This window comes from Canis lupus, chromosome 5 (genome assembly GCF_003254725.2).
Source record: "Canis lupus dingo isolate Sandy chromosome 5, ASM325472v2, whole genome shotgun sequence".
Lineage (NCBI taxonomy): Eukaryota > Metazoa > Chordata > Mammalia > Carnivora > Canidae > Canis > Canis lupus.
This window is the reverse complement of record NC_064247.1, coordinates 82,069,997-82,097,323: the sequence shown is the minus strand read 5'-3', so window position 1 is coordinate 82,097,323 and position 27,327 is coordinate 82,069,997. Positions and strand designations below refer to the sequence as shown.

The following is a 27,327-nucleotide window of genomic DNA, read 5'->3' as shown; positions in this document are numbered from 1 at the left end:
TTTTCTTCTTCAAGGAGTGCTGGCAGTGCAGCCCCCACCCCCATACTGCCTGCGTTCCGGAGCAGACGGCGCCCCCACGTGTCCCCCCACCCCCACCCCCACCCCGCCCCCAGGCCGACCCACCTGATCACTCACCCTCCCGCGCGTACACAGCCTTAGCCTGCCGTGGACGCTTCCACCGCTCTCAGGCAGGCGCGGGAAATGGGCACAGTGGAACCTCTGGTAGTCGCTGCCCCCTCCCCGCCGACAGAGAAGCCAAGTCAAAGTAAGGGGACCCGAGGGTGGGAGGGGGCGGCGGCGGGCAGGGGGCGCTGCGAGGGCTGGCTCCTGCGCGCTTTCCCCGGGGTCCCGGCGGCTGCCGTCGGGCCTGGGGGCGGGACGCAGCTCCGGCCTCCGGCCTCCAGGGGGCGGTGCGGCGCCGCGTCCTCCGCCTCCCTGCAGTCCCTCCCCCCGGCCAGGAGGCGGCGCCCGTGGACGCCGGGCGGCGCGCTGTACCCGCCGTCGACGGCTGTGCGGTAGGTTCGAGGCCTCGGCTTCGTGGCTCCGCGTCCCGGGGACACGAGTGGGGCTGGCGGGCGGGGTCTGGGGGCGCGAGTCTGGGGGCGAGACAGGGCCCGGTGGGCGGGTGTCAGCACTAGCCAGCGCCGCGTCCACGCCATTAGCGTCCCTTCCGCATAGGCCAGCAAAGCACGGCGGTGAGTGCGCGTGCAAGCGTGCAGCCCTCCTGGCTGAGGCCCACGTTAGTGCGGTGGGGCGGGGACCAACCTCTACTCTTTCCCGCTCTCTTCAGGTCTGAACTGCGGTAGCGTCTGTGCCCCCTCTGCCTGGGCACCAAGGCCGCCCCCTCCTAGGGCCTAGGGCCGCCTGGGTCACCCACCGAGCTGTACTCCGACTGTCATCAACCCATTTTCTGGATGAGCAGAAGCCACCCGCTGAGGGCCCAGCCTCTCTCCCCTTTGCCCTGAGCAGGCCCGCCCTTAAGGAGGGGGTGATGGAAGGGCCGCTGGAGGTTGGGGATGAGTCCCCAGACTCCCAGGGACACGCCACTGACTGGAGGTTTGCTGTGTGCAGCTTCAGGGATGCCTGGGATGAAGAGGAATCTGTTGCCCTCAAGCAGATTAAGGACTCCAATCCTCCGGGTCCACCAGCAGGGACAGCCCAGGGGAGCCCCCTGCCTGAGGAACTTCAGTCACCCCCAGGACAGTTGGCTGTAGACGAGTCGGGAGATGGCCAGGGTTGCACGTTAGAAGGTTCCTCACTCCGGTTAGATGAACCAATCCCCTCTGGAGTGGAGAGCCTCCTGTGCCCAATGTCCTCCTGCCTCAGTCTTGAGCAGGGTGAGAGTGATAGTCAAGGGGGAGGCTTGGCAGGGGACCAACTTTCAAGCAGATTAATGCCAGCCCACCTGGGTCCTGGGGGTTTGACCAGTGATCCGGTGGACCTTGGAGGCCCATCATCTGAGGTATCATCAGAGCTACTGGAGGCAGGTAAGGGAGGCTGGGCGTAGGAAGTCTTGGAAGGGAGTGGGAGTTCCTGAATGTGGGAAGCGCTCTGACCCTACTCCAGCTGGAGCCCAGGTCTGAGGAGGGGTCCCTGGGTGGGTGGCCCAATACAGACCCAAGCCATTTTCCTTCCAAAGACCACAGTGGCTCTAGCCTCCCTAAGCCTGCTGATTACCTCCGGGCCCAAGACCTTGCCTGGGATCTGCTGGCCAGTGGCATGGCTACCTTGCCAGGTAGCTGGGAAGAACTTGAGGCGGGAAGAACTTGAGGTGGGGTGACTCGGTTGGGTAGGTATTCACTGCCTTCTGTCCACAGGGACTCGCGATGTAGAAGGCCGGGCAGTGCTGCTTCTGTGTGCCCATAGCCCGGCCTGGCTTCACCTCAAGTGCACTAGCCATGAACTCCTCTGCCTCCTGCTCTACCTACGAGGCATCCCCAGGTTATGGGGAGGAAGTTGGGTGGGGGGTGAAACCTGAGCTAGGAGATGGCAAGATTGGGGAATTACATACTGAACTGAAGCCTGCCCTTTAGGCCTGAAGTACAGGCCCTGGGACTGACTGTTCTGGTGGATGCCCGACTTTGTTCCCCAAGCTCTTCCCTCCTCTGGGCGCTCAGCCAACTGCAAGTGAGTAAAGGAGTGGAGCATACCCTGCCTTCAGTCATTCCTTTTGTGTAAGGTTGGGGACATGATTGAACTCAAATTCCTTGCAGGAAGCAGCCCCAGGGTCAGTGTACCAGGTGCTGCTACTGGGAAAGATGCCGGAGGAAGTGCCTTCTGGGCTGCAGGTACTGAGCCATTTTGGCCAGGGGAGTGGAGGTGGGGTGCATCCCACTAGGCCTAGGTCACCACCTTCTTTTCTGGCAGCTGCAGCAGCTGCCTTCTCATCAGAGCCTGCTGAACCACGTCTCCACCTCCGGGTTGCCGGCTTCAATGGGAGGAGGCCTGCCTTATTCCCACCAGGCCTGGCTGGACTTCCGGATGGCAAGTACAGTGGGTGGGGCATAGGGAGGGTGGCAGGCAACCTGGCTGGCAGAGGAGCCTCTTCTGGGTTGGCTTGAGCAGTGCAAAGCCAAGGATCTGGGATCTGGGATGCCTGGGACCAGACTGTACTATACTCTGGTCATGCCTGCTCCTGTGTATAGCGTCTGGAAGCCCTACTGCAAAGCTGCCAGGTGGCTTGTGCCCTGCTCCAGGGGGCCATCGAGAGCATGAAGGCTGTGCCCCAGCCTGTAGAGTCTGGGGTGAGTGTTCCCTCAATACCTCTCCAAATGCTCCCCGTCTCTCCCCTTTTGACCCATGCTTATCTCCATTACCCGATGCCCTTAATCACAGGAAGTTGGTCGGCTGCTACAGCAGGCACGGGTCCTGATGGAGCACGTGCTAGACTCACCACGGCTAGCATGGCTACAATGCCAAGGGGGTTTGGAGCTGGCATGGCTGAAGCAGGAAGTCCCAGAGGTGACCCTGAGCCCAGACTACAGGTAGATGTGAACTCAGATCCCAGATCTTGCCCCAATCCATCATATCTTATCCCAAGGACTCAGCTGTCTGGCTCAGAACTAGCCAGGATTGTGGTCCCAGGGCAGGGTGGAGTGGAACGAGGCAGCTAAAAGCCCTAAGACCACGTACCCTGTACCAGGTCAGCAGTGGATGAGGTTGATGAACTCTATGGCCGTGTAGATGGACTGCTGCACCAGTTGACCCTCCAGAGTAACCGGCGAGTACGGGCACTAGAGTTGGTCCAGACTCTGGAGGCCCAGGAGGGTGGACTACACCAGGTGGGAGCTATCTGCCCAGGTGGGCCCTCCCTCGGATCTCAAGCATGACCTCCGCACCACAGCAGCATTCCTTTTCCCTGCTTGTGCCTCTCTAGATTGAAGTGTGGCTGCAGCAGGTGGGCTGGCCAGCCCTCGAGGAGCTAAAGGAGCCCTCACTGGACATGCTGCTCCAGGCGAAAGGCCCTTTTCAGGAGCTGGACCAGGTTGCCCAGGTGAGTTTGGTCACTTGTTTATTCTATTGGGCCACTTTGCTAGGGACTAGAGATGCAGGATGGGTGAAAGCAAATCGATCCTTTTCTCTCTTGGAATGTACAGTTCTCAGCAGAAAACATCAGTTGTAATCAAAGGTTCAAAGTCATGTATGTGTTTGCAAACTGAGGCAGAAGCTCTGGAGAAAAGTAACAGGTGGTTCTACCTGAGTTTATTAATAAAGACCTTACCCAGAGGGGGGTGTTGGGATAGCTTTCTTGAGATGGTGACTTTTGAGCTGAGAGCGGAAGAATAGGTCATCATTAACCAGGAGGAAGAGAGGTTGGGGTTAAGATACATTTCCGGGCTGAGGGAGCAAACAGCATGTGCAAAGGTTCTGTGGCAGGAGGGAACATGGGTTGCCTGAGGAACCATAAGCAAGACAGTGAGGTTGAAATGCAGTGCAGAAGAGGGAGGGAGAGTGGGGTGAGATGAGGTAAAATGAGGCTAGAAAAATAGTGGCCAAATTGCTGGGCTCTAGCAGTGTAAAATTTAAGTGGGAAGGTCACATTATCAGATCCACATTCTAAGAAGATTATCCTAGTTTCTGGGTAGACAGTGATTTGAAGGATGGGTGTGTAGAGTCCAGAGGCAGTTGCAGTGGCCCAATAGGAATGCTCTCTCTGGCCAGATGGTGGCAGAGGAGGTTGATTTTAGAAATTGCTGGGATTTGATGGTGGATACATAGGGTAAGAAGGAAAGGGAGGTTGCAGAGGTGAATGAGTACTGTTTCCTGAGAGAGGGGCTGGGAGACAAGGACCTTCTGGGGGACGGGGATTCCGCAATCCAGTAATGTGTGTGCTTTGGAGACGACCATGAGAGAATGGGAGCCATGTGGACTGGCCTGGAATTCAGAAGAGAGACCTGGGTGAGGATCCCTTGGTTGGGTGTTTGGATGACATTTGAAATTGGTCACACAAGTTTGCCTGGGAAGAGAGGGTATGGACTGTGTTCAGGAGCATCAGTGTTGAATGGCCCAGGTGAGGGCTGGAGAGCAGGAGGAGGAACCACCAGAGACGGAACAGGAGAATCAAGTGAGTGGAGAGGGGTTAGGGAGTTGGAAGAGAGAGGATTGGAGGCTGCTGAGCGATGGTCAGATGAGGCCTGAGAAGTGCCAGGGATGGAGCTGGCACTGAGGTTGCAGTAGGCTGATGATGTGAAGAAGCAGTGATAACAACTTCTTTAGGAAGCCTGGCCGTGGAGGAGGGGAGTTGGGGAGTGGGGGTAAGGTCTTCATTCACAGGAGAGACTTGACAATGACCTATAGATGTTTGTGGAAAAGAGCTCTGGGATTAGACCACCAGGCCCAAACCTGCTGAGCCCAGTCTCTATCTCCAGGAGCAGGTCAGGCGAGGGGAGAAGTTTCTACAGCCACTGGCTGGCTGGGAGGCTGCTGAACTGGGGCCCGCTGGGGCCCGCTTTCTGGCCCGGCAAGCCAAGCTGACTGACTTCTCCAGGGCTTTGACCCGGCGGCGGCAGCAGCTGGCAGATGCAGAGAGGCTATTCCATCTTTTCAAGCAGGTAGGTGGGGTGTCCTGTCCCCGGCCCCAGGTGGTTGGGGGGGATGAAAGGGTAGCTGCCTAGCCCTACCACAGCCTGAGCTGTCTCAGGACATTCTGCCTGTTTTCTCTTCTTGTCTTCAGGTTGACCCCAAAATCCAGCCGATGCGGGGTGGGGGGCGCGGTATGGCCTGAGCCATCATCCTGTGGGGATGGGGACTGGGTAGAAGAGAACGCTTGGTGGTCTGGCGGGCTCCACCTTCACTGCCTTTCTGGCTTTGGTGTTATAGGCCTCGACATGGGCTGAGGAGGGGCAGCGAGTGTTGGCAGAGCTGGAACAGGAGCACCCAGGGGTTGTGCTGCAACGGCTGCAGCTGCATTGGACCAAGCACCCTGATTTGCCTCCTGCCCACTTCCGAAAGATGTGGGCTCTGGCCACAGGGTTAGGTTCTGAGGGCATCCGCCAGGAGTGCCGCTGGGCCTGGGCACAATGCCAGGACACCTGGCTGGCACTGGACCAGAAGCTAGAGGCTGTACTGAAGCCACCACTGACGACGACCATGACAGTCAGCACGGCTAGCCTGTGTGTCAGCAGAGTCCCAGCTGCATCTGCCACCCCTCCCCTGAGGAAGGCATACAGCCTGGATCAGAATTTAGGGCAGAGTCTCAGACAGCCTGCCCACCACTGCCACCACGTGGCCACTGCGGCTGCCTGCCACGGACCGGAGGCTGGAGGTGGTGCCCAGCCAGGGTCATCCCCTACCATGCCTCTGCCAAGCACCTCCGACCCCAGGAGCCCCAGCAGGTACAGGCAGTGGGCAGAGCAGGGAGGGCAGTGGCAGGAGAGAAGTCCTTAATCCTGATTCCACCTATTTGGTAGGCTCCAGCTGGTGCTGGCGGAGATGGTGGCTACGGAGCAGGAGTATGTCCGTGCTCTTGACTACACCATAGAGAACTACTTCCCTGAGTTGGATCGTCCTGATGTGCCCCAGGGCCTCCGTGGGCAGCGTGCCCACCTCTTTGGCAACCTGGAGAAGCTGCGGGACTTCCACTGTCATTTCTTCCTGCGTGAACTGGAGGCCTGTACCCAGCATCCATCCCGGGTAGCCTATGCCTTCCTGCGCCATGTAAGCCCGTAGGCCACATGAGCCCTAGCTGATTCGGCCGCACTCAACAGAGTTAGCTCTTGGGTGCATGCTTGGTGCCAGCCTTCTGTGATAGGTACAGCTATGAGCAAGACCAGCAAGGTTCCTGCCCCTCTGGGTGCTCATAGAAGAAGAGACATAGAAATAAAAAAGGGCACTCTCGATTATAGCTGGGGCCAGGAAGAAAATAATCAAGATAGATAGATGATTGTGAATTAGTGGTGGTGCAGGAGTGGGGCAGTTAGAGGCCTCTTTAAGGAGTTGATGTTTAAGCTGGGGCCAGAGGGAGGGACTAGAGTCAGAGTGTTCCATCCAGAGGAAAGATCAGGTTGAAAGGAAGAGACAGGTCAAAGTGGCTTGGCTGAGTGTAGTGAGCAAGAGAAGGGGTAGTATGAGGTGAGGGATCCCAGAGTGGCGTTCCCAGAGCAATGGGAGGAGCAGAGGCCCTGTGGGCAAACCCCGTTCTGCACAGTGCCTATTCTTGCCAGGGTACCCTTCATTCAAAACCAGGCAGATTGGATCAGGGGAGGCTTCCCTGGGAGCTGTGTGTTGGCATTTTGGTCCTCTAAAGCTGAGTGCATCTGACCCATGAGGGTCAGACTTTGGAGGCTGGCCCCCTTGCACCTGGGCTGAGCTGTATGTCCTCACAGAGGGTGCAGTTTGGGATGTATGCACTCTACAGCAAGAATAAACCTCGCTCTGATGCCCTGATGACCAGCTTCGGTCATGCCTTCTTCAAGGTAGATGAGCCTAAGACTGGAGGGGTGGAGGGGATGGAGGAAGTGCCCTGAAGCCACCTGATGGTCTCCCACACACCTGGCAGGACAAGCAGCAAGCACTGGGGGACCACCTGGACTTGGCCTCCTATCTGCTGAAGCCCATCCAGCGCATGAGCAAGTATGCATTGCTGCTGCAGGAACTGGCACGGGCCTGTGGGGGTGCTGTGCAGGAGCTGAGTGCCCTGCGGGCTGCCCAGAGCCTTGTGCGCTTCCAGCTGCGACACGGCAATGACCTGCTAGCCATGGATGCCATTCAGGGCTGTGATGTGAGTCCTGCCAGGCCGTGGGGGACAGTGCATGTGAAGGGAGGGGGCAGCAGAGGCTGGACACTCACTGGGCCCCAACTTGGCAGGTTAACCTCAAGGAACAGGGGCAGCTGGTGCGACAGGATGAGTTCATGGTACGCACTGGGCGCCGTAAGTCTTTGCGCCGCGTTTTTCTTTTTGAGGAGCTGCTGCTCTTCAGCAAGCCCCGCCGAGGACCCACAGGCACCGACACATTTACCTATAAGCGTTCCTTCAAGGTAGGCCCACCTGACCCTTCCTGTGCTCCCAGCCCCCTTCCCCCACCCAGTGCCTCACCAAGCCCCTCTCCTGGCCACACAGATGGCAGACCTGGGCCTCACTGAGTGCTGTGGGGATAGCAACCTGCGGTTTGAGATCTGGTTCCGCCGTCGCAAGGCTAGGGACACCTTTGTGCTTCAGGCTGCCAGCTTGGCCACTAAGCAGGCTTGGACGGCTGACATTTCTCGTCTGCTCTGGAGGCAGGCCATCCACAACAAGGGTGTGTCCCTGTCCCCTGCTTCAATGGAAGATCCCCTCTCTGGAGAGCTTACAGTGTCCCACAGGGGCCTAGGCAGGGCCTAGGGACCAGGAAATGCTTGGGAGCATGGAGGTCCAGCAGCAGCAGCCAGTGTAGGAGAAAGAACTGCAAGGTCAGGCAGTCCTAGTATCGCTGTCCCTGACTGTGGGCACAGTATTAAACTCTCTGAGTAGCAGAGGCCTTATCTTTAAAAGGGCAATACCTGCCCCCAGGATTGTTGGGAGGAGAGCATGGCACCAGAAGGGCTCAATGCACAGGACGGGCGATCTGTTGGGTATGGATATTCAGGAAGGACTCACTCGAGGGGGTGGGTGGACAGAGCCCAAGGACAAGGCTGATGTGCACCTATGCCCACTCTCCACCCAGAGGTGCGCATGGCTGAGATGGTGTCCATGGGTGTGGGGAACAAGGCCTTCCGGGACCTCGCCCCCAGTGAGGAAGCTATCAACGACCGCACTGTCGACTATGTCCTGAAGTGCCGAGGTAGCAGGCAGGCTGCAGGGGGCGTGGGGGAGGAAGGCTGCGTGGGAGGCGAAGGAAGGCTGCGTGGGAGGCGAAGGAAGGCTGCGTGGGAGGCCACGTGAACTTCTGTCATCAGCCCTTGCATGTGCTCCCTGCAGGACCCTGTCCCAGGTGGGCTCTGGCCTGTCCAAACCTGACCCTCTCTCTTACACAGAAGTTCGCTCTCGGGCCTCTATTGCTGTGGCCCCATTTGACTGTGACAGCCGCTACCTGGGGGCCTGGAGTTCCCTTCCTGGAGACCCCGCCTCTTGCTCTGTACTGGGGTCCCTCAACCTGCACCTGTACAGAGACCCGGCTCTTCTGGGAGTCCGCTGGCCCCTGTATTCTACCAGCGTCCCAGAGGAAGCAGCGCTGGAGGCCGAGGTGGAGCTGGGCAGTCAGCTGTCTTTGAGTAGGTCTCAAAGATACCTGGCAGAGGCAGGCTGGTATCGCTTAAGGTCTGGCCATCCCTTGCTGACAGCTTACCTTCCTCCTCCCTAGCTCCTGAGGACTCAGAGGTCTCATCCCAGTGCCCATCAGTCAGTGGATCCAGTGGCTCTGACAGCAGCTGTGTGTCAGGGCAGGTCCTGGGCAGGGGACTTGAGGACTTGTCCTGTGTGAGTACCATTTTGTCCTGTATCTGCCAGCCCCAGCCCAGGCCGATGGCTGCCTTTCCTTTAGGTGGAAATGGGGGTGGATGGGCCAGGGCCAGGGCCATACCCTAGAGATCCCCCTTGGACCCTGAGTTGAGGAAACAAGCAGTCATGCCTAGCTTGTCAACCACAGGTCTGAGCCCGGGCTGGAAGGCAGACGGTGGATCCAGCAGCTTTTGCTCCAAGAAATGTCACCTCTCAGGATCTGCTGTGACCAGAGTGTGGCTGCCACCTGGGCCACCTCCAGCCCATGTGCACTATCCTATTGACTACTCTTTCTGATATCTGTGCCCAGTGGCAGACTGGCAGGGACTTCTCCTAAGGAGCCTGGCTGCAAAGCCTGAATGACTACCCTGATTCTTAGCTCCTGGCCCCATGTCCCCTTCTCTTCCCTCTCCAGTTCCCACCCCAGTTACGGGTTAGAATTAGACTAGAGCAGAGTGTGGGTGTTTCCATGCTCTTGGCTGGTGGTACCCTACCAGCCTTGTGGCTTTGGGCAGCAACTGGGCTGCCCCTACCCTCAGGAGGAACATAGGTGGGTTCCCAGCTGTTGTTTCCCAACCGCTGGTCTTAAGGCCAGCTTCTCAAATGTAGGGCAACCCCACCCCTATTGTACCCTTAACTGTTGACTGCCCTGGCTGCCCAAGCCCAGCTCTTCTTTTCCTGGGTTAGTTTGGTTATATTGACTCAACATCTTTTGAATAGCTTTCAGTTAGAGTTGTTAACTAAAATTATTTCAGTGGTTGTTAGGTCTTTGGTGTCTCAGAGAGAGTCCAGGCCCTTGACTCGTAAATTACTCTTTATTTATAATAAAAATAGACTGACACACCTTCAGATGGGCACACACATTCTTAAAATGAGCCTTGGCAGGTGGGGGGTATGTGAGGGCGCATTTCTGGTCACCCTAGCCCTCTTGTAAGTACTTGCCCAGGATAGAGTAAGAGATGGACCTTGACAGGCCCCTCTGGATGAGCAGGTCCATGCAGCAACCATATTTCCTGGCGAAAGGCAGTGTGAGCTAGAAGGAAAGGCCCGTCTTATCCCTGGCTGGTTGCCTACTCTAGCACTGTGTGGGCGGGGTCCTCCCATCTGGGGGCAGGGGCAGGGGTAGGGCAAGGTCTGTGGCCTCTGATGCTCTCAGGCTCAGTTTTGCCCAAACACTTCTCACAAGGCTGTGGCTAGGAGTGGCTACCAGAATGACCAGAGGGTCAAAAATGTATGTTTTGGGCCACTGGTTTTCCATTTTCTAGCTGGAGATGCTGACATTACCTTTCCAATCAATAGACCAACCAGAGGCCTAATAGTATAGGCAACTGGTGTGTTTAGGATAAAGTGTCATAATAAGGTACTTGATTACAGAAATACCAGATTAATGAGAAATTAGCTAAATCTTTTTCACCTACAATGTTAAAATAAAAACTTACAACTCTAAAATTATTTTAAGGAATCAAAAAACCAAAAGGGTCAATCCTTTGGTTTTACGGAACATTTTTTTTGGTAAAGAACGCTTTAAAGCAGCTCATACATGAAAGGAACGTACAAAAGTGGTGATACAGCTAAGTAGGTAAAGTCAGTATCACCCATTAATAAGGTCTGACTCCTAATAGTTTCTCTGATTTCAGCACCCCAAAAGCTTGGGCTCACATGATGTGCTTCCCGGCATGGTCAGGGGTGTTAGTGATGAAGGCAAAATTGGTACCATTGGAGGAAAATCACAAAACCAGTGGCCCTAATACTGCTTTTTGATCACTCTGGACTGGTTAATTTCAGCTCTTGTTTCTCCCTCCTTGGGACCAGGGACTGGAGGTCTAGCTGCCTGCCTTGCCTTTTGGGCAGTACTGGCCTGGCCTTCATGCAGCAGGACAGTATCCATTTGAGGTATAATGGGGTCAACATTCCCAGTGGGGTACTGGCCCTCACCTCCACCCAGCTGTACAGGCGTTCCTGGGTGTGCCGGTCATCCTTGAAGCCGGTGATGGCCAGCAAATCCACCACAAACTGCTTGGGGCTGATGTGCAGGGTCTGCCAGGAGAGCCCCTGGTCAGACAGGGCTGGAAGCAGCTGCCTGACACACATTTGCTCCCTGTCTTTCAGAGTGGGATGCAGAGCAGGGGCTTCCCTTGGTCTTCAGGAGTTACAGGAATCAGGGGCTGTCATTCCAAACTACCTCTTGGTCAAGGCTTGGTTCAGATGACACTGCCCTGTCTTCCTATCCGTGCTCTTCTTGCCACCCTTGTGCCCCTGACCTATTCCCCTTGACTTGCTTCCCCTTGCCTGGTACCACTTATTGTGGGGACAGGGGGACAGACAGGTAGAGAAACAAGGTCTGAGGCTTGTCAAACATACCCACAGCTGGTTGGTCAGGGAGACCACCTTGGCTGTCATGGCTTTGGGGTCCTTTTGCCTGATGGAATCCAGGATGATGTCAGTCAGGAAGCGGTGACATTTTTGTGCATAAAACATCTCTTCCCAGGATAGAGAGAAGCTCAGGAAAGTCACCTCTGTGGAGAAGAGAGTAGACTGGCCACAGCTGCCTGTGGCTAAGGCCTTAGAGCCAGCCTGGAATAAGGGGAGAAGTGTAGGGTAGCTGAGGGAGACTCTTCCTGAAGGACCCTGGGTAGGGGTTCAGGCATCTCCACAAGGAAGTACAGGGCCAGGTATGGCTTCAGAGTCTCACCTTTGGGCTGGGGGCTGGCTGTAGGTGGTGTATGCTTGAGGTTGTCGATCTGTGTGGTATAGATGATGCTGTCCTCAAAGAACATGCAGGAGCCATCGCTGCCCACTACAGGGGGATGGGTCACTTTGAGGATGACCCCTGCATTATTCACCTCAGCCTCAGGCAGAGGCTGCTCAGGGCCAGGGCTTTCTGTGAAAACAACATGGGGGGAGGGGTGGGGTCCTCCTTGAGCCACTTCAGAGCCCAAGCAGGGAAGGAGCCTCTGGTGACAGATCAGCACAGACAGTTACCCTAACCTTCCGCCTCCAGCTTCTCAGAAGTGGCACCCTCTGCTGATAGGGGCCTGTCCTGGCTCTCGTCTCTCCATTGTCTTTGAAGCATCACAAGCCCAATCCTACATTTCAGAACAACAAGGAACTCTCCAAATCCCTCTTGAACTAAGGCTGGTATTAACTAGAGCTGATAATACTCTAGGTGAGGGACTGGAAATCATTGGAAAACTGTAAAATGGGAGGACCTTTTTGGGTGAGCTTTCTGACATAGGTCTACTCTGAAGAGTACATTAGACTAACCAACTCAGGGTTCACAGGCAGGGCACAAGAAGGCCCCTCCAAGGAGGGCCTAAGGCTTTAAAAGGAAAAGCAAAAGAATACTGTAGAAAGATGAGGGAACAGAGGAAATAGCCCAACATGGCAATTCTCAGCATACTCCCCTGGGTCATCTCCACAGTGCCCCACCACACACAACACGCCTCTCTCTTCAGCTCTTTCTCCTGTCTGTCCCACCTCAGTAATCACCCACCCCCTGCAGTCACACAGGGCAGAAACCTGGCCCCTCTCTGTGTGGATCCTTTCCTACATCCTCCCCCCCCCCCCCCAACAGCCTAGCTTGTTTGACCTAGAATGACCTTCCGCTTCTAACACTTCTGCTTCTGTTGTTGCATTTCCTCTACTGCTGGAGCAAGCTCTCAATGCACACCTGACTGCTTGCTCCCTTGTTTAAAATTCTTCAGTGGCTGCCCATACCCTGTAGGATCAGAATAAAGTACCAGGTCCTGAACTTGGTCCACAAGACCTGTCCTGGTAAATTATGTCCTCAGCCCTATTTCCTATGACTTCCCTACGTGAAGCCTGGCCTCCAGAGCTAGACCAAAGACCTGTGTTTCCACAAGCAACCGAGACTTCTACTTCCTTCCCCTGCTTATTACTCCCTAACCTCCAGCTTCCTTTGTGCTCTTATTATTTCATAGACACCCTCTTCCCATATGCTTCGTGCAGACTCTTGGCCCCACAAGCCATGCCAGTGTGTTGGTCATCTCTGCCTGCTGCTTTGCAGATCTGATGTCAGCGAATAGAGAGTTCTAGTCCCCTTTTGTCACTAATTCACTCCATGGTCTTGGCCAGGGTTTGCCCTCTCTGTTGTTAAATGACACTGAGGTTAAGGATGGGGCAGGACTCACCTTTCTCCCTTGGCTTCTGCTTGCCCCAATCCTTCAGGGTAACAGCTCTTTTCACAGGGAAGTATGGCTTAAAGGTTGGCTCCAGCCCCTTGTCTTTGGCTCCAGCTCCAGCCCCTGCCTGTTGACCCAGGTCCTTCTCTGAGCCTGTGGAACGTCCTTTCCAGGAAGCTGAGGTGACAGGCTGGGAAGCAGCCTCACTCCCCGAAGGGGGCTGCAGGGTAGCTTCCTCCATGGAGCTGCTCTGGGGAACTGGCACTGGCTGGAATTCCCACTGTTTGCAATTGACCATGTCCCATTCCCTTACCAGGGAGATGAGTTTTTGCATAGGGGTGACAGGAGGGTCTTTGGTTTCAGGTTTCTGTGTGAGGTTGACTGTGGTGCATTTCTTCTTGGGAGGACTCTCAGGGTGGCCCCCCCAGTATGTGGGGTTGGCACATAGGCCAGGACAGTGGGAGTATGTACTGGGATTGCCCGCCCTCTTGGCACCTCGGCACAGGGACACCTGGATGGCCTGGGAGTACTGCTCAGCCTCCTCCATCTGACTGGATCTGGCCAGGGTTCCCTTGGCCTTGTTCCATGGAGTCCTGTCATTGCAGTCTTGGAAGTCCACAGGCATGCAGGCTGTGGTCTAGGGAAGGAGGACACAGCAGCTCTGGGAATTTTGTGTTTCCACATTGAAGCTTCACCTGAGACCTAACAATCTGGGCCTTCAAGACCTCACTTGCTCACCCAGATCAATCCCATCCTCCACAGAGGTCAGCCACTTGAGCTTTGCTCAGCTGAATGGGGGTGATGCCAGCCCAGGGGCCTCTCATACTCCAAAGGAACATACTATCAGCATTCTAGGCCACAAGTGGCCAACACCTCCCTGTACCTCCTTCAATTTTCAGACATAGTTACCACACTAGGAATCCATGTAGGCCCTGCTCTTTAATTCAGCTATGCCCCTCAGTAGCAGAGCCCACTGCTGAACCCTGTGGCAGCACTCTCACTCAGGACAACACCAAGCCAAAGAAGGCTGGGGCTTACTTCTTTGGTGTCTCTACTGAACTCCACCAGAGACCCTGGCCCTTCCGTCACCACATGCAGCCTCCTGATGGGAAAAGCTTCTTCATTTTCAGATTCTTTCTCCTGGGTCCATGACCTGCAGACTCCAAGAGGGAGTCAGTAAGCAGAGGCTTCTACTAGTCATCGACCAGTTGGTCAGGTCTGCCCTTTGGCTAGTTAACTTTAGACAGTGGAGGAGAAGGGCTCTTAAAAGGTTTCACTTAGGTCATTGGCCAATCTTGGGCCTGTTCCACCCCCTGAGCCCCAAGGAGAATGGAGAGGTGGGACTTAAGACAGGATTCTCAAGAGGACTATAAAGGTCCAAACTCCAGAATGTGGTGTCCAGAGCAAAGTTTCCTTACTTGTATGCCTGACATTGGGCAAGGGCCTCTGAGAGGGATGGGATGTGGTATTCCTCTACCTCCTGGCAGAACAGGGGCCATTCCCTGCAAATGACAAGATGTCATCAGGCTGGGCAGCTGGGGCGGGAGTGTGGGTGGAGGTACAGCCTTCAGAGCTGCTGCCTTGAACAGCAGTTGACATACTGGAAATAATAAAACCTCCTCCCTGAAGGCTACAAACTCAAGGTTTTTTTGTTGCAGAAGGAAGGGGTTTTATCCCATAATTTCTTTCCATTTGTCACTTACTTAAATTCAGATGGTAAAAACAGTTTTCCAAGTCTCAGGAAGTTGAGAATATGTCGGAACATTTGGCCATCCCCGTGGATCAGCAGGGTCTGCCCATAAGTGATCCAGTACACTCTTTGAGGGTTGGACAGAAGTTCTGGATACTGCAAGGGGTTGTACACCAGACTCTGTTAGTCTGTTAGTTAAAGGGCAGGTCAGTCTTCATTTTCTCATCCGTTCTAGAACAGGCTTTGGGACTTCCATCTCCTTGTCTTATTAGCCACAGGGAGCCATCATGGGGAGACAAGCATCCAGGGACAAGAACATCCCTGCTTCAAGTTTTGCTGGATTCCAGACCAGATAACCCTCTCAAAGCATTTGTAACCCTACTCTGCGTCTTGCTTGATCCAGACCCCTCAGATTGGTCTCCTCCCTACCCAAACTCTTGAGGACCTTCCTAGCATGCTGCTCATATACTAAGAGTATTTTCAGCCATGGAGCCCAAATGTCTTATTCTAAGCAAGCGCTAGGGGGCTCTGTGAGGCTCAGGTGACGAGATTCTAAACCGGCTCAGCCACAGAAGCCACAAAAGAAAGGAGGGTAGCCTGGGGCCAGCATACCTTCAGTAAGGTCTGCAGGGTGGTTGCATACCAGTGGCTTCCAACATAAACTTTGATGATCTGTTGCGGGGAATACACAGTGATTTCTGCCATCCATCTCTCATCTAAGGAAACCAGTGAGAAGGAACATACTGCATGACCAGAAGGGAAATTAGGTAGGGCATTTTGGTTAATATCATATGCTAAGACTCAGTATTTTCATTAGTTAGGTTGTGTTGCCTCCTCTGAGGAGCAGCAGAAATCCTAGACACCACTCCTCTCAGGCCTTCCCTGCAGCTCACCATACAATTTCCTGGGTGGTGAGGTAGGTTTGTAATGGCAGCTTGCAAGGTCAGCTGGTGACTCTGGGGGTGGGAAAGGTGAGACCTCTAAAATCTCATCCCCAAGGGTACTGATGCTCTTCCCCTCACCCACCTCTCTCAAGAAAGCTGGACTAATGTTCCTGTCTACCTGCATTGCCAACTGCCTCTGGTTTCTGGCTGGGTGTATAACTTCATGTGGAAAGGAGTCCCTCTGTATGTTTGCGTGTATAGTTTGGTAAATGTCACATTGCCATCTCATCAAATCATCATCACTGCTATAGAGACCAAGCTTCTAGGCATGTCTGGAGAATGGGGCTTTATTTTGAGAAGATGAATCCAAGACCGTTTTTCTGGGGGACTAGACTTAGGCTTTGTCTGATGTTTGGGAACCAGTTTCTAATGAGCTTTGAAATGAGTAAAGGGTAAATAACCAGGTTATTTAGTTAAGTAAGAGGTATATCATTAGATTGTGAACTCCATGAAGATGAGGACTGGGTCCATTTTGCTCACTTCTATACTCCTAATTAGGTCTACTTCTTTCCTGGTATATGGTAGGTGCTCAATAAATGTTGACTATTGCTGAATGACAATACAGTGGAAACCTGATCTAAAACTTTTTGTTAAGAGGTTATAAGACAGCTGCTGAAAATTAGTTTTGGACTCAGACTCAAACTCTAGCTCGATCATGATGTCACTGTGTACTTTGAGCAAGTTACTTCCCTGAGTCTCTACTTTGTCTGTTAAATGGACCCAGAGATTGTTCCTCCCTGGATGGCTGTGAGGATCAAATGAGCACAGCACGTCAGCTCTCAGAGCCAGAGCAGTCCTACGCTTGAGGACCCAGCGGCCCCATAGTGAGGTCAGTCTGTACTGCCCAGTCTATACTACTCGAGGCTACTCATGGGTTTGAGGTGAGGAGGGGTACCTTAACATGAAAGTTTCCCTCTAGGAAAACCTATAAATGTTGACTTTCCTCTCCTCTTCCATCTAGTTCCTGGCCCTGGCCAGTCTTGACTTTCCTATATGATACCCAAGCTCTCCTCTGATGCTAAATTCAAATAAAGAAGCTTCCTCACTTACTGAGCACATCCATGGGTGCCAGAGTCCTCGGCTCCAGATGAGTCTTCAGGGCCACTTTCATTGGCTCATAGGTGATATCCCTCTTGTCCAGGAAGGCACAGAGCTCATACACCTCGGAAATAGTCTCAGTCAGGGGCAGCCGACAAGTTCCCAGCCAGTTTCTGCCCAGAGGAAAGGCCTGTTAGAGAGAATCTCAGCACTGCACCCCAAGGGAGTCCAGCCTGCCAACTTTTCATATCTAGAATGCCTTGCTCCTCACTCTGGCTCAAACCTTCGGTCACTAATATTTCCTGCTTTAACCAGAAATCTGGTGATGTCTTGTAGGAGACTGAACCTGGACACACAGGCTCACCATCTAGTTTGATATATTTTCTAGACTCTGCCTGAGGTTCCACAAGCCAGGCCAGGGCCCAGCTACTCTGATTCTGCCCCCATAAGTATCTGCCCATGATATCTCAATTACTGTTTAGCAGCCTGCCATGGTCTTGGGAGATTACAAATACCATGTGTGCCTAGTAAAGAGGCTGGGGGTCTGAACATCAACCCTTTGCCTCCAAAGGCACTTGTCTTTGCCCTCTATGACATCAGGGATGGGACATCTCTGAGAGAGATGGATGGTATGGGCCACAAAAGCCTGAAATGCCCAGAGTTGGCTGACCTTCTTCCCAGGGGCTCAGGAAAACCCACTTCTATGTTTAGTTTTGGTACCAATATATTTTGTGACCCTAAGAGAGTTGCCCCACTCTGAACATCAGTTTACCTTTCTATAAAACAGGATTAGAGTCCATGCTCCTGCACTAATGGAGGCACTCTGAGCTCATGCCTTGAGCCAAAGGCCAGGTATCACCTCCTTCAGAAAGCCTTCTTTGCTTTGCTTCTGGAGGTCACCCCCAGCTCTGGCCCTTCTGTGTATCTAGCAAGCCTCCCAAGGGTTGGGGTTGGGGAGGACCTTTGTAGAAAGATCTGCATGGCAGAGGAAGTATCTAGCACTCTGAGGGTTGTGACTGTGGTCTGGTCATCTTAGACCTAGAAGAGGGCTAAAAACAGCAATGGATTGCAAAAAACAGAAATATGAACCCAACTGAAGCCTTTGAACCTTGGGAACCCTTGTACTTGGCACTTGTACTCTCCTCTAAGACCTGAGTTTAGTGTTGGTGGTGGGTGTAGCTAAAAGTTATGAGTTTGTCCCTAAGGACACTACTTCCCTCTGGCTCATGGGCAGGGCCCCAGGTTGGTTCCCGAGGAAAGGCAAAGACCAGCCTGAGTGGGACCAAGCTGCTCTCTGAAGAGGGCCTTACTTGACATGCTGAAAGAGGACCCCGTTCCCTGTGATGTACAGTCTACTGCCGTCCAGCGTGCTCTCGATGCGGAGCTGTCCCAGTGCGGAGTCTGGGTACTTGACAAGCAGACCCAGGGCCATCATGTACAACGGCTTCACAGACTCCAGGCCTGCTGCATGGCCCCCCTTCCCAGGGCTTGGGGGGGAACAAGAGGTCCGGGAACAGCCACCTGTGCCGGTGAGAATGGGGTGACTCCTAGACCCCTCATGGTCATAACTATTGGAAGCTTTGGGTTTTGCTTCCTACTGCTGCCTTGAATTAGTACTAAAGAAGCTTAGAGGGAGCTAATTTCCTTGCACAGCCAAATCTGGATCTTCTCAAAATCACCAGAATTTTTCAAATACTTAGATTGAAAGGTCAAGTTATTTATTGGGAGGTAGGGTTGGGGGTGCTAATTTGCTCTATCATTAACATTTGAATTTCAGAAATTTCAGGAGAGCAGCCAATTGGCTCTAGCCTCTGCAGGAATCTCCCTTAGTTCCAAGCTCTGCTCTAATCATCCATGGGGGATCGGCAACCATCGCACAGAACCTGATCTGCATCACAGGCTTCTCAGATTCACAGCTCCTATCACTCCTGGGCAGAATTTTCCCCAGAGACAAACTATGTGGTGTTACTTTCAGATTGGGTACTTGGGTTGCTGGTTCATGGGCAGGACCTTGTTCTGCAGTGGGAACATGCACAATCTATAGGATCCTATCCCATTGGCCACAATGGCCCAGTAGGCAAGCTGCTGGGTGATTTTCATGGATCATCTGCAGTCCTCTGAGTGACCCTACAGGAGGGGTCATGCCATCCTTGTATCACAGATGAGGAAACTATCCTGAGAGGCTGATTAAGTAAGTACTTTGCCCCACACCACAAAGCTAGGTGGGGCAGAGCTAGGATGTGAGGGCAGCTTTGCCCATCTCCAAGGCTACCAGAGCTGTTTCCCTTAGTCATGTGTTTTATAAAAGGCAAAAACCATGCTTTGTATTTGAGGGCTGCTGCATTGTTTGCAGAGCCTGGCTGCAAATATGCTTTCCCTCCATCTTCACATAGCTCTTGTGGAGCAGGCACTGCTCTACTCATCTCTCAATGACCATGTTCTCTGACAAATAGAAGCTCTGGAAGGAGGGATTTGAATCCCCCCCCCCCCCCCGCCTTAAGTGGATTGGAAGACCCTGGAACAGGCTTCTGAAACCTGCTGCAGGCTGCCACTACTTCCAGATAGGATAGCACTCCCATTTTGCCTGATGAGGAGGCTGGGAGAGCTGGGCCTAAACAAAGGGAAAGACCTTATTCCCATGGGTAAATGTCTGGTGATGCACAGGCCAAATTTCACATGTGTAAGTTCTATACATTCTCAGCATGTCACACTGGGGTAGTTAGCTCCTTGCAGCATCCACAGTAGCTTCCATAGATGTGCAGGATGGGAAATGGGATGATAAAAGGCAAGTTAAAAAAACATGAGGAGGAAACTGGAATGAGGTAGGGCTGGGGGCATGAAGGCCTGGATTGGACCACAGTTAGGAAGTGTCAGAAGACGGCAGAGACAGGCACAGCAGCCAGAGGTTGTAAAGTAGGGAAACAAGGAAATTTGGGAGTGGGTGAGATAACTGAAGCACTAATGGAGAATTTGCCTGAGAGTTTCCCATGCCCTCCAGCTATGCCTGGAAGAGATAGGATGGCAGTGTCAGTCAGGTGCTGCAAGTTCACAGTTGCTCACCACTTCTACAAGCAGGGCAGATCTGCACACCCCTGGGAAGCTTGTGCTTGGGCCCAACCTCCCTCCCTAGGATCCTCAAGCCTGGTTTCCCCACCCAGGCTGGGCTGAGCTATCTACAGCTCAGTGGGACGCTGAGCAGACACGGGGCACACAGGGCTTCAGTCTGAAATTGTTCTTCTTAGATTCTAAGTCAGCCAAAACACCCGCCCCTCTTTCACCACTGCCTAAAGCCCAAAATGGTTGTGGGACGGAGGGGAGACATTTGTTCTTGGCTTTTCCAACTCAAGCCTGGACTGCCCCAGAATGTCAAGGGGAAGGCAAGGCTCCCCTGGTGACATACCCATGTTCATCCGGTACAACCTTATAGCTTCAGTGAGTTCAGGGATTTCCAGAATTTCCACTTCTGCTTCTAACACGTCTATATTGGAGAAATTATCTGGTAGTAAAATCTTCTGTGAGCGTAGAAAATTCACTTGAAAAGCAAAGGGAAACAAAATGATTAAGGAGGTTATTTCTTATTTAATCATAGGTCCAGGTTTTGGCAGGTTTGTGTACTGCAACACATCCTAGACTCTCCTTGTTCTGAAACAAGTTCTAAACATACCTGGTTAGATTAGCTTTGAGCCTGTGGTTTCAAGGTGAAAGACCCCAAACTACTTTGTTTTCCTGTGTCTGAGTCCATGAGTTTGACCTCCCTTGGCCTGACCTGGGAGTCCCAGGCCAGGCCCTCCTGGTGAACAAACTGTGACTTCGAGACTTACCCTGTGAGTCTTGACCCAAGAGCAGGTCATTCCAAAATGTCTGTCTTGCCGCTTACAGAGGAATGGCCCAGCTGAGCTGGGCTGGCAGGTGGCACTTGCAGTTTGTCCCTGCCTGGATTGCAGTGTGGGAGGCAGAGATGGAGCCAATGCTAATGTCCTGTGTGAATCAACTTGGAGATTCAGAAGCACATCAAGACAATTTTCCAGGTGACTGTTAAGTAGGAATGGCTGGGGTTCCAGGCATTTGGGCCCCAGTACAACTTGGGTGTTTCCTACCCTGTTCATCTAGGCAGCAGCAGTATCTTGGAATCAAAGAGCTCATTCAGTTCACATCCTGACCAGAGTGTGGAGGGAAAGAGGTTCTCTCTGTCCAGGGTTGAAGATATCCTCCCTCCCTAGCCCACGAGCTCAAGCAGACAATTTTACAATGATTCTGAGGAACCTTTCACCATACACCCTCCTTCTCTTTTATTCTGGATTTAGTGGATACGAGAGTAAGTAGGGACCATTCTTTAAAACTAAGGAATAGGGATAGGAAACCCTACTTCCTCATTTTATGGTGAGAGGAACTAAGGCCTGGAGCCCACCCAGATGGATACATAAAGGCAAGCTACAGAGTAGCTGACTTTGGAGCCCAGCTTAAGGCCTTGCCCTTCACACCAACTCCTGTGGCTCCTGATCACTGCAGGCAGCTGCCAGTTCCCCTTTATACCCAGGCCATCCCCAAATGAACAGGGAATAAAATAGCCCCGAGGTTCGTGGGAGTCTAATGCCGGGAATCTGCTTGCCTTCCAGAATGCTCTGTCATGCCTCCACCACTTCAGCTAAGTTTCCGAGGCCCTAAGCGCCAAGCTGAGCCTCCATGAGGTGTAAATGGGGAGGGGTGGATAGACCCTATCAGCCCCCCACCCCCAGGATAGAGCAATCACCAATGAAGCGGAACTCGCTGCACTCGCACTCAATTAAGGCCACAGTCTCAGCCAGCCACAGCAGATTGTCTTCAGTCACCAGGCTTGGATACTTGGCCACTAGGTCTAGGGGCAGAAAACAGTAGTGTACTTCCTCTTCCGTGTCTAACAATGGTGTGTCCATGAGTCCCAAAGGTGCCTTATCATGTAGGCCTGGAAGAGAATGTGTAGAGGGGTATCACCACCTCTCAGAGGCCAGGGCTCTCACTGATCCCAGGGTCCCGGAGGAAGCTGGAGAGATCAACCCAGCGATGGTCTGTGCCAGGTGCCTCCTTTTCCCTCCCCTCTAGAGGTAGCCCTAACAGCACACACAGGAGTATGGTGGGGAGGAAGACATAGAAATCTATTTTTTTCTACAATGAAGGGTAGTAGGACATGTTGTTACATTTTAGCTTATGTACCCAAAGTCATTACTTTGGGGGTAACCCAAAGTTACCTATTTGGTTCTTTTTAATTGATCAAACTAACCATTGTAACTCACAGACAAAATAGATGCTTTTGACTCTCTTGGAAGCTCAAAACCCATCAATAATCATGACTGGCTGTTCTGGTGTCTCAGATAGGCCAATCCATATTGCAAGTTACCCAAGATATAGTGATCATTTTGGGACACTTCTTGTGTAGTAGTTAGAAGGGACTTGAAATGTTGGTGGAGTTCTCTGACTACTAGGAGGGCGGAGAATGCAGCCCAGCCTTACCCAAGTGGAGCCAGCATGCAAAGGAACAAATGTGGTTCTCACTGATCCGAGGGATGTTTAGTTTCAGTGGGTAAGCAGCCTTGGAGAGGGCATGTTGTACAGTACAAGATCAAAGGAGATAGTGGGGAGGTAGAGAGATCATCCAAAACTAGTTCAGAAATCAGAGTACTCTCTGGATGGAAGCCACTTCTGTTAGGGTGAGAAGGGAAGCTGGTGTGGGCTATAGGAAAGGTCAGCCTGTGAGTATATACCTGTGAAGGCAGGGCTTTTTATGGGAAATTCTGAGGGTTTGCTGATACACTTCCATGTTCGCCAGTAGTTCAAAGATGCTCTCTCAGCAACAGGTATGTCTGCAGGCCGTACACGTAGGTGGTGTTTCCCTTCCTTCAGATTATCTAGAGTCTGTTAGATACAAAGAATTACTGCCTTGAAAATTCTAAATCATATAATTATCTACCAGTTCTAGGGAAAAATACCAGGAAAAATAGTGTGTAACTTACTTTGGTAAAGTGTGTTGAAATAAATTTAGACAATCACACACAAAAATAAAAATTTAGGTCTACAAGATGATATGCTGATATTCAAAATTTCAATAACTATCTTCTTATCTTTGAAATAATCCTTTTGAGTTATAATTTTAGGCTGATTAATAGAAATTTATTTTATGTAAGGTTAAAGAGTAATATATATTTAATCATTAAAAACTTGAGATTTTCTACCATTTCCCTTCAACAATTTGTATAACTGCTGTGATCTGCTTATTGTTTGTGTTCATCCTAATCTTGGAATGTGACCTAAGCAGGGAAGTGGAGGTGGCACAGGATACCACATTTTTCAAAGAACTTTTTTTTTTAAAGATTTATTTATTCATGAGAGACAGAAAGAGAGGTGGAAATGTAGGCAGAGGGAGAAGCAGGCTCCATGCAGGAAGCCCGATGTGAGACTCAATCCCAGATCCCAGAATCACACCCTGAGCCAAAGGCAGATGCTCAACCGCTGAGCTACCCAGGTGTCCCTCAAAGCACTTTCATATACATTTACTCATTTACCCTGACACAGCTCTGTGAGATAGATGTGGTAAATGTCTGCATTCCCATTTTACTGATGACACAATTGAGGTTAAAAGATTTGTGACTTGCTGAAGCAGTCTTCCACAACCAGAGTTCCTCCACTTGAAGGAGCAGCTGACCAGGGGTGGGTACATAAGATGAAGTACCCTAGGTAGACAGGCTGAAGCTCAGAGCAGGAGGTGGGCTGGTGCTACCCTTCACTCGGGTATTCTCCCTCAAAAGTTCTGAACAAGTGGCAGATTATCATAATAACATCAAGCTCATTTTTCTTGTCCCTACTCTAGAAGAGTATTTTTCCCTAGAAATTTCTAGAGATAGCTGGAAAAGTAGTCTTTAAAAAAAGATTCCATTTATCTATTCATGAGAGACACACAGAGAGAGGCAGAGACACAGGCAGAGGGAGAAGCAGGATCCCTGCAGGGAGCCTGATGCGGGACTGGATCCCAGGACCCTGGGATCACGACCTGAGCCAAAAGCAGATGCTCAATCACTGAGCCACCCAGGCACCCCTAGAAAAGTAGTCTTTGAAAGGCATGGTATGACAATTTTTTTTTCTCTAAGAGCCTTTCTCTAAGAACACCTTAGATTTCAGTCTGAAACGAATAAAAGAACCTGCTTCTAATCTGAAATACACAAGTGAAGAAGCTCTTGTGAAGCTGCTCACAGGAAGCCCAAGCTTTGAAAGGGCCCTCTGGTGGCCATGGCTATAAACTGCACGCACATAACTGCTTAAGTGAGAGAATCTTCCTTACTTTGGATGACTGATGGACTTGTGGAAGGACGGAAGATGTCCAGGGTCATGGGGAGTGCTTTTGGGGAGCACTGAGTAATGAGAGGGAAGAACAGGGTATGTGTAAAACACCATAAGAGAGTCTGTCATTCATTCATTTAAGAAATGGCTTGTATATCTCCAGGGCCACAGATACTGTGCCTTGACTCAAGTAGCCCTCAGCTTGGGAAAAAGAAAACCAATAATTTACATATACTAAAGTAAGAGCCAGCATAATTTTTGAAGTTTCAGGAGCTCCAAGAACCCTAGGATTTCTTTCCACTGCATTGGAAGGAAAGGTAAGCTTTCTTGTCCCTCTTTGCTCAGGATTGTACACAACTTTAGCTTCTGTATCAGGCTGTCAGCAATCCTGAGGAGGGAAACTGGTGAGAGAGGGGTTTCTGTATCAGGGAGAAGTTGGTCCAGGCAAACAGAAATAAAAGTGAGGTACCAGGAAGGTGACAGAAAGACTGGAACAACAACAACAACAAAAAAAGAACAACAAAACACACACACACACACACACACACAAAAAGACTGGAACAGCTTCTGCATTAGTGGATGAGCCTGATTGAGTAAAAATGAGATGATGATGATGGTAATAATAATAATATTATTATTAATTATACTAATATCATTATTATGTGCATTATATTAGTGGATGAGCCTGATTATTGAATAAAAATGAGATGATATGGTAATAATATTAATTAATAATAATAATATTATTATAATGTGGCAGTATTTGTACTAAGTGGGATACAGAAAATGGTGACTGCACAGGAGGGACAGGACAGGTAGGAAGATGGTAGGTAGAGATACAAACTGGGTTACCTGCCTTTGTGCCTTGATTGTAGCCTTATGTGTATGGAGGTTGAGGGAAAGAGGGAGATGAATGTGGAGCAGTAAACAAGAGAGAGTAAAAGGCTCTGTAAGCTGGCCTGTGGAGTTCAATATGTCCTCTGGTGAAGGGAAGCCCCTATGACTTGACTGATATTCACACCATCTCCACTCAGTCGGCCAGCAAGCCCTATGACTCCATGCCCTGCTCTTTGCTCCACCCTCTTCATCCTTTCCCTAAGGATGGGTCTCCCCAGACCCTCTCCATATAGTGACATTTCAAATATACAAATGAGTCCAAACCACTCTCCATCTTAAAAAATGTCAGTCTTCCCCACTACCTAAGGGGCATCCAAATTCTCGTTAGCTTTGCAAACAAGGTCCTTCACAATCAACGGAGGCAGCAGGATATACACAAAAAGCACAAAGGCCTTAAACTCAGACAGACTGAGGTTTGAATCTGGTTTGGTCACTTAAAAGCTGACATTTATTGCCCAGGCACTTTTTTAAAAAGATTTTATTTTTAAGTACTCTACATCCTAAACCCCAAGAACAAAAGTTGCCCATTGTACTGACTGAGGCAGCCAGACACCACAACCCAGGCATTTGTAAACTGAATCCACCTAATGCTCCCCCACAACTGCCACATACCAACTAGACTTTACTATTACCACTCCCTTTTAGCAAATGAGAGACAAGATCCAAGAAGCTAACAAGTATACAGTGCCCCCCCCCAAAGTGGAGATGCTAGGAATGGAACCCAGGATTCTAGAGTCCATGCTCTTAACCATTGCTCTTAACCTGCTGCCTCCCATTTGTCACTTAACCTTTAGAAACCTCAGGCTCCTCACAGGCAAAGTGGAGATAGTAAAATCTGGAAGACGTTATTGTAAGGATTAAAGGAAATACTATAAATTGGGATGCCTGGGTGGCTCAGCGGTTGAGTGAGTGTCTGCCTTCAGCTCAGGGCGAGAACCTGGAGTTCTGGGATTGAGTACCACATCGGGCTTCCTGCATGGAGCCTGCTTCTCCCTCTGCCCATGTCTCTACCTCTCTCTTTCTGTGTCTCTCATGAATAAATACATAAAATCTTAAAAAAAAAAAAAAAGGAAATAATATAAATTTTAGTTAATTTCCTTCCTCTTAGTGGTTGGATCCCAAACTACTTTTCCAGCATCCTCTCCTACCATTCTTTCTGTTTGCATCCCATCATCAGTGACACTAAACTCCATAAAATCCAAAGATACACCATGTTCTGTAATGCCCCCTCAACTTTCTATATGCTATTTCCTCTTCCCAGAACACTTTTCTCCTCCATTCTCTGCTTTGAAAAGCCTGGAGCCTCCCCTAGCTAGAGCAAGTCATTCTCCTCCTTTGTTCCCACAGACCCCTCCAAACTTCTCTATCTGGGTTCCTGGCTTGGTTTCAGGCCTATCCTTTCAGGCTTTGGTGGGGAATGCATCCCAAGCTTCTAGTCTAGAACCTAATGTGTAGTAAATGCTCAAAATTGTTGTGTTAAATGAAAGAATGCATGTTAATAGATAAAAGACTGAGTCCTCTGGAAAGAAAAGCAAAATAAGACATGAGGGAGCCCCAAATGAGCTGGCAGAGAAGACTGCGTTCACAAAAACTGAGAAAGATGCTGAGTATTCAAAACCATAGGAAAAGCCAATGGCAATGTGATTAAAATAGGCAGTGCCCAGAGAGTTCAGAGGCCAGTGAAGGGAGTGATTCCAACTTGGGACCTAGAGTCCAGAGGGAAGTCCAGAGGGAAGATCTAAGGGAGAGAGGGACAAGGATGAAGAGGAGAGGGAGACAGGAAGACTGGATGAAAGGTCTCAACTTGGGCTTGATTGGTGAAGTAGAAAGCAAAACTAGAGAGATCCTACAAGAGACAGTAGACCATTTGAAATCCATGCTAGGGATACCTGGGTGCCTCAGTGGTTGGGAGTCCGCCTTCGGTTCAGGGTGTGATCCTGGTTGGGGACTGAGTCCTGCATCAGGCTCCCTGTGAGGCGCCTGCTTCTCCTTCTGCCTGTATCTCTGCCTCTCTCTGTCTCTCATGAATAAATAAAATATTAAAAAAATAATAAACCCATGCTAAGCTGACTGCATCAGAAGAACTTGAACCTGCCATTTGTTTTCCTTGCAGATTCAAATGCTGAAATTCTGCCCCAGTGGAAGAAACAATAATGCCCTTGAACAACTCTAAATTGGCCATTGTGAAAGAGATGCATTGAGGGAGGGAAATCTGCTTGGGAAAACAACCTGTTTGAGGACTGGCCTGGACTCCCTTTTCAGAGGTGCTGTTTGGTACCCAGGTATATCCTGTGGGGTGGGTGAGCAGGACAGTCCAATCAGCTTGAGAGATGTACTAGCTGAGGGGAGAATGATCTATTTTGTCGAAATGAAATCTCTATTTCTTGCTACTTC

General features: G+C 51.2%; 2 protein-coding genes across 19 annotated transcripts in view; one reads left to right on the top strand and one right to left on the bottom strand.

Moving 5' to 3' along the window:
* The first annotated feature begins 128 nt into the window (after positions 1 to 128).
* Positions 129 to 27,303, top strand: PLEKHG4 (pleckstrin homology and RhoGEF domain containing G4). 5 transcript variants are annotated; one of them, XM_049109673.1, is made up of 22 exons: positions 129 to 265; positions 791 to 1,487; positions 1,640 to 1,735; positions 1,818 to 1,941; positions 2,034 to 2,127; positions 2,214 to 2,288; positions 2,368 to 2,484; positions 2,646 to 2,744; positions 2,836 to 2,984; positions 3,143 to 3,281; positions 3,377 to 3,493; positions 4,869 to 5,051; positions 5,320 to 5,834; positions 5,910 to 6,156; positions 6,825 to 6,914; positions 6,998 to 7,219; positions 7,306 to 7,476; positions 7,559 to 7,736; positions 8,142 to 8,258; positions 8,452 to 8,688; positions 8,778 to 8,893; positions 27,047 to 27,302. In XM_049109673.1, the coding sequence occupies exons 2-22, from the start codon at positions 992 to 994 to the stop codon at positions 27,104 to 27,106; spliced, it is 3,642 nt and encodes a 1,213-aa protein (XP_048965630.1). In that variant the 5' UTR covers positions 129 to 265; positions 791 to 991; the 3' UTR covers positions 27,107 to 27,302. The 5 variants fall into 5 exon arrangements, with proteins under 5 accessions (XP_048965630.1, XP_048965631.1, XP_048965628.1 ...); XM_049109674.1 differs by lacking the exon at positions 129 to 265 and adding an exon at positions 435 to 515 and having other exon boundaries at positions 5,910 to 6,132; positions 27,047 to 27,303; XM_049109671.1 differs by lacking the exon at positions 129 to 265 and adding an exon at positions 435 to 515.
* Positions 9,711 to 27,327, bottom strand: part of KCTD19 (potassium channel tetramerization domain containing 19) — a 31,949-nt gene continuing 14,332 nt past the window's right edge. For 7 of the 14 annotated variants that reach the window (XM_025426485.3, XM_025426494.3, XM_025426490.3 and 4 more), the window contains 14 exons: positions 22,467 to 22,617; positions 21,479 to 21,670; positions 20,129 to 20,260; positions 18,039 to 18,249; positions 16,741 to 16,901; positions 15,359 to 15,462; positions 14,760 to 14,902; positions 14,475 to 14,558; positions 14,095 to 14,209; positions 13,066 to 13,693; positions 11,607 to 11,795; positions 11,276 to 11,430; positions 10,850 to 10,951; positions 9,711 to 9,947 (listed from right to left, as the gene is read on the bottom strand). In XM_025426485.3, coding sequence (XP_025282270.1) covers positions 9,834 to 9,947; positions 10,850 to 10,951; positions 11,276 to 11,430; positions 11,607 to 11,795; positions 13,066 to 13,693; positions 14,095 to 14,209; positions 14,475 to 14,558; positions 14,760 to 14,902; positions 15,359 to 15,462; positions 16,741 to 16,901; positions 18,039 to 18,249; positions 20,129 to 20,260; positions 21,479 to 21,670; positions 22,467 to 22,617 — 2,481 coding nt within the window. In that variant the 3' untranslated portion in view covers positions 9,711 to 9,833. Of the gene's footprint in view, positions 9,948 to 10,849; positions 10,952 to 11,275; positions 11,489 to 11,606; positions 11,796 to 13,065; positions 13,694 to 14,094; positions 14,210 to 14,474; positions 14,559 to 14,759; positions 14,903 to 15,358; positions 15,463 to 16,740; positions 16,902 to 18,038; positions 18,250 to 20,128; positions 20,261 to 21,478; positions 21,671 to 22,466; positions 22,618 to 27,327 lie in introns of those variants that run through there. The other 7 variants (XM_025426481.3, XM_025426482.3, XM_025426484.3 and 4 more) reach the window with 7 other exon arrangements.